Source organism: Muscardinus avellanarius (assembly GCF_963383645.1).
Source record: "Muscardinus avellanarius genome assembly, chromosome: 12".
Lineage (NCBI taxonomy): Eukaryota > Metazoa > Chordata > Mammalia > Rodentia > Gliridae > Muscardinus > Muscardinus avellanarius.
The window spans coordinates 30,019,521-30,030,585 of NC_137798.1; the positions used below are offsets into that span (position 1 = coordinate 30,019,521).

At 52.2% G+C, this 11,065-nt stretch overlaps 1 protein-coding gene across 2 annotated transcripts; it reads right to left on the reverse strand.

Annotated features, from left to right (window-relative positions):
• Nucleotides 1-1,334: 1,334 nt before the first annotated feature.
• NRL (neural retina leucine zipper) lies at nt 1,335-2,876 on the reverse strand (the record flags this gene model as incomplete). 2 transcript variants are annotated; one of them, XM_080708293.1, is made up of 2 exons in its annotated part: nt 1,335-1,667; nt 2,478-2,876. In XM_080708293.1, 2 exons carry the CDS (start codon nt 2,856-2,858, stop codon nt 1,335-1,337), a joined length of 714 nt encoding a protein of 237 aa, XP_080564419.1. The 2 variants fall into 2 exon arrangements, with proteins under 2 accessions (XP_080564419.1, XP_080564418.1); XM_080708292.1 differs by having other exon boundaries at nt 2,793-2,858.
• Between the last annotated feature and the right edge of the window lie 8,189 nt (nt 2,877-11,065).

Sequence of the window (11,065 nt, forward strand, 5' to 3'; positions counted from 1 at the left end):
GGTGGCTGCTCCCAGGCTTAACACCTCTGCTCTGCCCAGAGGCCCCACCTGCCTTCCCCTTAGGTCACTGAACCTGAGAACTGGGTTACCATGGCAACTGAGACTAGAGGATAGCCACAAGCAAGCCCAGCCCCTCCACTGGTCTGTCACGGTGGCAGTGGTGGGCGGGAGAGGCTACATCTGGACCAATCCCCACACCTCCACCCCGTTTTCATTGGCCCTCCAGAACTGAGATGTGCCACTCAGCTCCAGGAGCACCCCCACACCTTTCTGGCACACACAGACATACAAAACAGTAGCCTGAAGCAGGGAAAGAGAATGAACACTTCTTAAATTGCAAGAACATTTAGCCAATAGCATTAGAGTTGCGCCTGGACTTCAAGTTTAATTCACAAAAGCTGCATTCTCTCGCCTCTTTGTCATCCTGGGAAGTTTCACCTCCACCCTCCTCGGGGAAGCAGGAGGCAGCAGGGTCACCCTCTGCAGGTCATGAGGGGGCAGAGGTACAGTGCCAGGGCTCCCGAGAAGCCTTGCTTCCCCACCTGGGCTACTCATCCACTGCCTGGGCTGCATCCGGGGCTCCCAGGCAGGACAGGAGGTCATCCCCGAGGGCCTTTGGAGAGACCGTTGGAATCCCTCAGGGGAGCCGCGGTCCCCAGAACTGAAAAGGTGTCAAAAGTCATCCAATCCAAAGGAGGATTAGATGAAGTAACTGAGACCCAGGGAGCAGAGGGATCCCGTGGCGGAGCTGGGACTAGCGCCAAGGGCTCGCCTAACCAACTCCAACCCTTCCCCAGGGCTCTCTCCTCAAGTCTGCGTTGCTCTGAGCCCTGAAGGGCCACTGCGTTGAACAGAGAAAAGCATCTTAGGTAGAGTTCCTACTCTGTCTTGCTGTTGTTGAGAATTGAAATCCTGAAAATGCAATTGCCCTAAAATGGGGAGGTTACAGCCTTAGAGCGAAAATACAGCCTCATTGCTAATTACAGTCTGAATGCACTACAAGTTGAAAACCTTGAATTAAGAACTAAACGGGGTGGGGGGAGGCTGCACCACTCCCTCTCCCCATTCACCGTGCCACCCTCAGTGCCTGGCACAGGCCCCTGCAGCGCTCAGTGTGCTAGTCACATGGGCTGGGTTTCTGAGCATGGCCTTCATGAGAGGAGGGGTTCCTTCTCCCAGAAAATAGCCAGCATCTAACCTCAGGCATACCTTGAGGATCCAGAAAGTTTGGGGATATTCGTGTGATCACAAATGGGACCCGAAGGCGCTGGTGGCGATGGAGTGGTGCGCCGCCCACCGGGTGCTGCCCCCCTCATCCACAGCCACACCCCGCGTCAGAGGAAGAGGTGGGTGTGGTCCCCGGATCCCGGGCCGCTCGAGGTCAGCCGGTCACAGCGAGCCTTGTAGAGGTCGCGCTCGCGAGCCAGGCGGGCCACCTCGGCCCGCAGCGCGTCCAGCTGGGCGGCCAGGCGGGCGCGCTCGGCCTCCAGCCCGCGCCGCTGCTGCAGCCGCTTGGAGCGGCAGGCCTGCGCGTAGCCGCGGTTCTTCAGCGTGCGGCGCCTCTGCTTCAGCCGCAGCGCCTCGTCGCGCCCGCAGCCCCGCAGCTGCCGGTTCAGCTCCCGCACAGACATCGACACCAGCGCGGCGTCTGAAAACCGCTCGGCCAGCTGAGAAGGAAGAGCCAAGGACGGGGTGGGCAGGGGGCCCCATCCTGCGCCAGGCAAAGCTCCGCCCCGGCTCCCACCTCTACCTGGCTGCCCACTCTTCTCTTCTAACAGGACCATCTCACTTTAGATCCCACCTGAGGTCCCGGTACACCCTCCCCCCGCCCCCAGCCCCCCACTGGCCCTGACCACCGGGCACTCTCGCCCTTAGGCACGCCCCCGCCGCTCAGGCCCCGCCCCCCACGGTCAGGCGAGCCAATAGCGCACCGCGCGCCACGCCCCCTCGGCTGTCAGCCGCATCCGGGTGCGGGCCCGGGTCTGTTCCTCCGCACCCCGCCCAGACAGACCCCACCCCCGCAGACCTGCCACGTTTCCCTGTCCTGAAGGCCGCAACCCAGTGACCCTCAGAGGATTTGGATTACGTCCTAATGCCCTCAACGCCCCCGTCTGTGTCTATAATTAATAGGATGAGTGGCAATCCTTCCTGAGCAGGTTGGGCGCTGGGGAAGCAGGAAGCCTTGGAAAGGCCAACCTCGACGCAGCCTACCCCAGCTCCACTCCACACGGTTTACTTCCACACATTGACTTGCTCCCCAACGCTCTGTAATTCTCAGCCCTTCACCCTGGGTCTCTTCGCCTCTTCCTTCTTCCCGTTCCTCACGATTCAGCCTACTCATTTCTCTGTTTTTTTATTTATTTTTTTTTTGAGGGGTGGGTTTTTCAAGGGTTCTTCCTCCTTTCTGCCCTCTCTTTCCCCAGCCTCTAACCCTCTCCCGGAACTCCCCTTCTGGAGGGCTGCCGTCGCTCACTCACCTGGGCATGCTGGACTCCTGTCTCTTCTGGGCTGCCTGGGTAGTAGCCATGGGGTCCCTCAACAGGCACCGAGCCCTGACCCTGCAGCAGCTCTACGGCCTCGTCAGGACTCAGCCCCAGTGCCTCCCCAGCCCCCAGCTGCTGCTGCAGGGTAGCCAGCCAGTACAGCTCCTCCAGGCCTGGCCGGGGGCCCTCAGCGGCCCCCACCACGCCCGGGTCACTGAAGGTGGGTGAAGGAGGCACTGAGCTGTAAGGTGTAGAGCCCAGTGAGGCTGTGGGGGCAGCAGATCGCCCCTCAGAGGGCTCCCGCTTCACCTCAAACTTCATCAAGTCAAAGTCATTGACATATTCCATGGCCAGGGGGCTGGGGGGCAGTGCCATTCTGGGGCTGGGCTGGGAAGGGTGCACCTGGAAGAAAGAAGAGATGTCTGAAGCCCTGGGAGGCTACCTGCCATCCCCCTTCACCAAAAGTCCTCTTCCTCCAAAGCCCAAGTGCCCAGAAGCCCGAGTTCTGGAGGGCTCGAGTAAGCGTGCAATCCCATTCCCCAGTAGTCACCTCCAGGTTGGGAGGAACCTTTCAGGTGGCCAGGGTTCCTGACAGGGACAAACAGAGGCACCTGTGGGGTAAGAGGCTATGTTGCCCTTTCCCTCCGCCAGGTCTTCAGCTGTGAAACACAAGGATACTGTGGCAGTGCTCCCAAACCTACCTGGTGCTGCAACATACCAAGAGGCTCTGTCATCTCAAGGGGCACCGTTCCATCCCCAAGCAATGAAAAAGTTGTGCTTAATTAACTGTGACTGAGTGTGTGTGTATTTCAGGACAATAGGAAGACATACATGTGTGCTGTGAATATTAAGATATACTGATAGTCACCATTTTGAGAAAAAAAGATAAAAGGATACTGCGCTATTATCTCTCCCTCTCTCTCTCTCTCTCCTTCTCTCTCTTTTATCTATCTCCCAAAGCACTCAGGACAGCAGTGTCTTGCACATCGAAGACCCTCAACTCATTTATTCCATAAACTAATCAATGAATCGGTTTTATAGGATGGAGAAAACTTTCTAAGGGAAAAAGAAAGGTCCTAGAACCTGTGCTAGAAGGATCAGAACTGAATGGCCAACATCTGTCCTCAAAGACAATCTCTCCACGGGTGAACCCACCAAAATTAATTTTCCTTCTTCGCTGAGCAGAGCACGCCTTCACCTTTCCGACCCACTTCCTCTTCTGTTCGATGAGAGCAGTTTGACTCTGTAACATTTCCCAAAGAGTGTTCTGAACACTAATTCTGAGAAATAACCAAGAGGTCTGTGCTCAGATAATTTTAGAAAGGCTGCCTCCTATCCCTGCCTCTTGCAGAGTCACAAAGCATAAGAGCATATTAATCTGAGCAGTCCTTCGGCAAACCATCTGCTCAACTTCAACACAGAGTGTCCCAAACTTCCGACACCAAGGAACTCTCTCTCCTATCTGTCTGTGAACGACACAGAACATACACGTCCACCTGAGGAATCTGACCTCAGCCATCCTCCCAAGACTGGAAGTCCCACTTGAAGCCCAGCTCCCAATCCTGACAGCCTCACCCTGATCCCCAGAGGGGGCAGAGCAGGGAGTGCTCATCCCCAGGGCTTCAGCTTGGCTCCCTCTGAAGCCCCAAACCGCAGCTCAGACCCCCAGGCCAGGCCCAGAGAAGTGGGAGAAGAAGGCCTCTCTCTTCCTGTCCCGGGAAAGCGCTGCTCTGCTCTCTGTGAAGCCCTTCCTCACCCTTGAGAGCACAGAGGGGTTGGAAACAAAGACACAATTGGAGGAAGTGATCCCGGCAGGAAGGAGTTGGTGAGACACCCACACAGCTGTCCAGAGAGAACTGGATGTGCAAAGACCTGCATGAGGGAATGTGATTATCTTTCTGATGTGATGTCAGCCAGGGAGGGAGGGAGAAAAGGTCCAGAAGTGTGAGGAGGATTCTAGAGAGCAGACAGCAGGTGTTGGAGGAGGGAGCTATGGGTGAGAGGCCTAGACCCAGGTAGGCCCCGGACATACTCACTTTAGGGATGGCAGAGAAGATGTGGTCAGTGTCAGAGCCAGACAGGCACAGCTTCCCCAGAGACTGGAAGCCCCATGGAGTAGGGCCAGGTGCCTCCGTGCTCAGGACTAGGGGGCTGTGGGCACAGAGCCCAAAGGGCACTCTTAAAAGGTCAGCTCCCTGAGCTCATCTGTGGTCCCCAAGCCTCAGCCAATCAGGTGAGGAGATCATTTGCATATCTCATTGGCCTGGGGGGGGGGTGGGAGGAATAGACAGAGAGGACAAGTGCATCTTTCCTAGCAAAACCGCTCACTCATGGTCCCACTCGTGTGCACTTGGTCCCCCAGTACAGAAAGCCGCATTGACCCCAACCACCACGCCTCCACATGAACACCGCCCACAGCCACTCAAAGCCTGGGGAACGAGGTCACACAGCTCCCAGCACGGCTCCTTCCCCAGCCCCTCATCAATGTGGGTGGGAAGTACAGGCTCTCCCAGACCCACTCCCATCTGGCCTGTTGTCTGTTTCCTCTTTTCAAATATCTTCACCTTTCTGCTCCCTGCCCTACCTCCACCCTGATGGCCCCTCATAGGCATCACACCAGAAAGACAAGCAACTTTTCCCACAAGGAATCTCCAGGACTTGGCCTCTCCCATTCTTCATAACTCAGCCCCAGACAGGCAGCCCAGCTGGGAGAAGACGCAGAAGAAAGAACAGAGAATTCTGCTCCTTCCTTCCGGGCCACCAAAGGACACTGAAATCTAATCACCACCAGCCTGTCAGATATACTTTTGTAACTGCCCTCAAACGCCCTCGGCTTCCTCTCACCACTCTCCTGTGTGTCTCTGCCCTCTCTCTGCTTCTCTCCCATTCATGTGGTTCCCAGATGGCTTGGGGGTGACCTATATTTTCAGCCTAATCCCCTAACACCTCTTAGAGCTATCATCCCCCAGTAGGAGTTGGAACAGAGATACTAGGAATTAGCCAAGGAGGTGTTTAAACCTGTCCGAAGCTGTTTAAACAGGGTCTGTATTAGAATAGAACTCCAGGAGTTAGAGGCTATTCCCTACCTTCTAAGGACACCCATACACTTTCATTGGGTTGATGCATTCTCTTTCCCAACACAGACAGAAACCTGGGTTTCCGTCAGCCCCAAGGGTCCTCAGTCATAAAAATTAACTGGCCCTTGGCCGGGCGTGGTGGCGCACGCTTGTAATCCCCGCGCTTGGGAGGCAGAGACAGGAGGATCGTGCAGGTTCGAAGCCAGCCGCGCGCGCTGGCTTAGGAGACCCTGTTTCCAAAATAAAAATGTAAAAATAGGTCTGGGAGTGTAGCCCGGAGGTAGATGGGCTTCCAGGAACCCCAATACCACCAAAAAAAAAAAAAATTTAACTGGCCCAGCCTTAGTTGTTAGGGAAAAGCTGGGGAGATGGAGATTATTAAGACAATGGTTCTTAAAGTTGTCCCCAGGCCAGGAGCACCAGCATCGCCTGGGAACTTGTTAGGGATACAAAATCAAGTTGGGCCAGTGGTGCACGCCTGTAGTCCTGACACCTGGGAGGCTGAGGCAGGAAGATCACTTGAATCCAGGAGTTCAAGACTGGCCTGGGGAATATAGCAAGCAAGACCCAGTCAGAGAGAGAGAGAGAGAGAGAGAGAGAGAGAGAGAGAGAGAGAGAGAGAGATTCTCTAACTTTATTTTAAACCGATCAAATCAGAAAATTGTGAGGGTGGGACCCAGATCTGTTTTAACAGACCCTCCCAGAAGTTCTGACACAATGAAGTCTGAGAACCATAGCTCCAGCGATACCTACAACCCTGCTTCACTCCGTGTGTGTGTGAGAGCATGGTGAGGGGATCTTCTTTTGTTGTTTGTGGTACTGGGGACTGAAGCCAGGAGCATTCTACCTCCAAGCTACACCTTAACCCTATTTTTTATTTTATTTACTTATTTATTTTTATTTATTTATTTATTTATTGTGGTACTGGGGATGGAAACCAAGGGCATTCTATCTCCAAGCTAAACCCCCAGCCCTATTTTTTATACTTTATTTTGAAACAGGGTCTTGCTAAGTTACAGAAGGCACGATCCTCCTGTCTCAGCCTCCCAAGTATTGGGATTACAAGCATGTGCCACCACACCTGGCTTTTTCCTTATTTTTTAAATAAAGTTTCACTACTTAGCAGAGGGCCTCACTAAGTAGCTGAGGCTGGCCATAAGCCTGTGATCTTCCTGTCTCTGTCTCCCAGGTATTGGAACTACGAGTGTACACCACCACACCCGGCTTAGGGGGTTCTTCTACCATGCTGTGTTAGTCAGATTTTATTTTTATTATTATTTTTTGTAGTACTAGGGATTGAACCCAAGGGCATTCTATCTCTGAACCACACCCCAGCCCTATTTTATTTTTATTTGGAGACAGGGTCCCACTAGGTTGATGTCTCACTACTTGCTGAGGCTGTCCTCGAATCTGCGATCCTCCTGTCTCAGCCTCCCAAGTACTGGGATTACAGGTGTGCGCCACCATGTCCGGCTCAGATTTCTTTTTCTATAACAGATACCTGAGGTTGTCATCAACTTAGCAAGAGAAAAAGTTGTTTCAACTCACAGTTTTGGCGGGTCTAGGCTACAATCGTTGGCCTTGTTGTTTTGAATCCGTAGCAAAGCCGCACATCATGGTGGGAAGCATGTGGTAAAGCAAGCTGCTTACCTTAGAGCTGGGATCAGAAAAAGAGAGGAAGCCAAAGGGGCTGGGGTCGCCCTGACCCCTCCAGGAGCACATCCCGGTGATCAGAAGTCTTCCCACTTAGCCGGGCGTGGTGGTGCACACTTGTAATCCCAGCTCTTGGGAGGCTGAGACGGGAAGATCGCACAGGTTCAAAGCCAGCCTCAGCTACTTAGTGAGGCTCTCAGCAAACCCTGTTTCCAAATACATATAAAATAGGTCTGGGAGTATAGCTCGTAGGTAGAAAAGCCCCTGGGTTCCACACCCAGTACCACAAAAAGTGAAGTCTTCCCACTGGGCCCCACCTCTTAAAGTTCCCACCACCTCCCAAGAGCACCACGGTGGGGACTAAGCCTTCATCAATCACATGGGCCTTTGGGAGACATTTAAGATCCATGTTAGGCCAAGTATGGTAATCCTAGTACTCGGGAGGCTGGGACAGGAGAGTAACAGGTTCAAAGCCAGCCTCAACAAATTAGCAACTCTGATACCATTTCCAAATAAAAATAAAATTAAAAAATTAGTGGAACCCAGTATGGTGGCACACACTTGTAATCCCAGTACTTGGAAGGCTGAGATAGGAGGATCGCAGGTTCAAGGCCAGCTTCGGGTACTTAGTGAGGCCTTCCCAAACTTAGTGAGACCTGTTTCAAAATAAAGAATAAAAATTAGGACTGAGCGTGTAGATCACAGGTAGAATGCCCTGGTTTACATCCCCAACACTGCAAAAAAGAAAAATGAGCCGAACATGGTACACGCTTATAATCCCAGCGCTTGGAATGCAACACAGGAGGATCGCAGATTTGCAGACAATCTCAGCAACTTGTGAGACTCTCTGCAAATGTCTGGCCAGGCCAGAACACGCATCAGAAGAAGAAAAAAAGCTCAGGGCCCGGGAACCAGCCAAAAAATGAGAATATGGATCATGGAGACAGGGAACTCTTTCCACCCCCACCACCCCCCACACACATGTCCATGGATTGTAGCTCTTAGGTGGACATCCAGGAAAGAGACCCTGAAATTTCCCAGACAGAAGAAAAAAATAGAAAGAGTTGAATGCAACCCTTTCTATATAATAAAAAAATAGAAAGTCTCATGCATGCCCTGGCCTGGCCAGACACTCGCCCCCACCGGGCAGCTGTCAGGTCTGCCCTGATCCTCTTGTTTACTGGAGCACTCAGAGGCGAGGTGGAGGCTAAGCTGCTAAGGGGCTGAAGGAGTTAGACTAAACAAGCTCAGGCGAGTTGAGCCGCTCGGGGCTCAGACCAGGCACTGTTAACCAGGGAGAGGAGACAGGGCAGTGAGGGCTAGGCTGAGGCCGGGCCCAAGGAAAGGACCAAGGACACAGAAAGGAGAGGCTGTGCCAGCCAGGGGACCCGGGAGGTACGGCCCATCCCAAGGAGGTGGAGAAAGCTGGGAAATAGATACTGAGGATGAGAGGCTCAAGGACATCTGAGGACAGGGAAACAGGGGTACAAAGACGAAGGCAGGGTAGATACCAGGAGCAACAGAAGGCAGGAAGGAGGTCAGGGGACCAGTTAAAGAAGTCCTGGGAGAGAGGGAGAACGAGTCAGGGATTTGGATTAAAGGAGACAGAGCATGGGGGCAGATGGAAGACAGGAGCAAATGGCCACAGGGAACTAAAAGAAAAGGAGGAAGCCCCTGGGAGAGGCTCTAGGAGGGTGTTAGAGACAACAGGAGAGGTAGATCAGGGCAAAAGTGATAGGAGAAAGAGGAACAGAAAGACAGGTTGCAGAGAAGAGCAGCGGCCAAAGGGTACACGATGGAGGGATGTGGACAGAGGGATGCTGGGCCACAGGGCACGAGGACCAGGCAGGCAAAGGAGCTGAAGGGGTTGTAGGAAAGGAGGAGGAAGAAGAGGCCATAACACAGTCAGGCTCCCGGGATGCTGTCCCACCTCCTCCGCTCTGCGCATACGCTCAACCTGGAAGACCAGGGATCTCACCTACTTCAGGCCTCTGTTGTCTAGACCTTCAGTAATGGATCCAAACCCTCAAGGTCCTTTTTTCCTACCTCCCACATTTACTCGACAAATATTTATCAAACACCTATCCTGGGCGAGGCACGGTGGCGCACATCTGTAATTCCAGTACTTGGGAGGCTGAGACGGAAGGATCACAGGCTCACGGCCAGCCTCAGCAACCTCTTGAGCCCCTCTGCAACATAGTAAGACCCTGTTTCCAAATAAAAAATAAAATAAAACATAGGGCTGGGGATGTAACTCAGAGGTAGAATGCCTCTGGGTTCAATACCTAGCATCACTTAAAAAAAAAACATATTAACTGGGCAGGTGGTACATGCCTGAAATCCCAGGCACTTGGGAGACTGAGGCAGGAGGATCACAAGTTCGAGGCCTACCTAGGAAACTTAAAATACCCTGTCTCAAAATACAAAATAAAAGTGCTGGGGATTTAGCTCAGTGGTAGAGCACTCCTGAATTTACTCCCCAGCACCACAAAAATAAAAATAAAATAAAGCAGTCTATTTACCAGTTTATTATCTTTGTGGGAGGGCACTGAGGGTGGAACCCAGGGGCTTTCTGCCTCCGGGCTATACTCCCAGACCATTTTATATTTTATTTGGAAACAGAGTCTCACTAAATTGCTGAGAACCTCACTAAGTAGCTGAGGCTGGCTTCAAACCTGTGTGATCCTCCTGTCTCAGCCTCCCAAGCGCGGGGATTATAAGCGTGAGCCACACCACGCCTGGCACCAGTTTATTATCTTGAGTTACACCTTATAAATATTTAAACACAAGTTTTGGGCCTCTATCTGTACTCTTGCCCCAGGCCCTACATGTGTTAGAGATGGGCTAACCTAAAATTAAGCCCTCTTTTTATTTTTTAGGAAGAGAATCTCACCAGGTGTGGTAGTGCATGCTTGTAATCCCAGTGCTTGGGAACCTGAGACAAGAGGATCACAGGTTTGCGGCCAGGCTCAGCTACTTGGTGAGGCCCTCTGCAACTTAGTGAGACCCTGTTTCAAAATAAAGAATAAAAAAAATAGGGCTTGGTTATAGCTCGGAGGTAGAATGCCCCTGGGTTCAATCCCCAGTACCACAAAAGAAAGAAGGAAAGGAAGGAAGGAAGGAAGGAAGGAAGGAAGGAAGGAAGGAAGGAAGGAAGGAGAATTTCTAGCCCAGTATGGTAGCATAATCCCAGGACTTGGAAGGCTGAGACATGAGGATTGCAGGTTCAAGGACAGCCTCAATAAATAGTGAAACTCTCATCAACCTAGAGAGACTCTGTTTCAACATAAAAATAAAAAACAGGGTTAGAGGTATAGCTTGGAGATAGAATGCCCCTGGGCTCAATCCCCAGTACCACAAAAAAAAGAAAGAAAGAGAAAGAAAGAAAGAGAAGGAAGAAAAGGAAGAAAAGGAAGGAAGGAAGGAAGGAAGGAAGGAAGGAAGGAAGGAAAGAAGAAAAAATAGGAGCTCAAGCCAGGCATCACCCTAGTACTTGGGAGGCTGAGACAGGAAGATTGCAGGTTTGAAGCCAGCCTCAGCAAATTAGTGAGGCCTCCTGCAAGAACCTGTTTTTAAATAGGGGTTGGACCTGAGGGGTAGAATGTTCCTGGGTCCAATCCCTAGTAACAACAAAAAAGAAAGAAAGAAGTAGGATTAGTTCTTGGGCTGAAGCCATCCTCACACCTCAGCACCCTCCAAGGAGCTGGGACCATAGGTGCAAAGATGGGTGCTATGAAAGAGAAGGACAAGACAATGAGATTTTATTTCATGAAGACTTAATTTTTCAATACACAGAGCTGTGGGGAGCAGCAAGAGTACTGTTGCAGGGACAGGTTGTCTAAGGACAGTTAC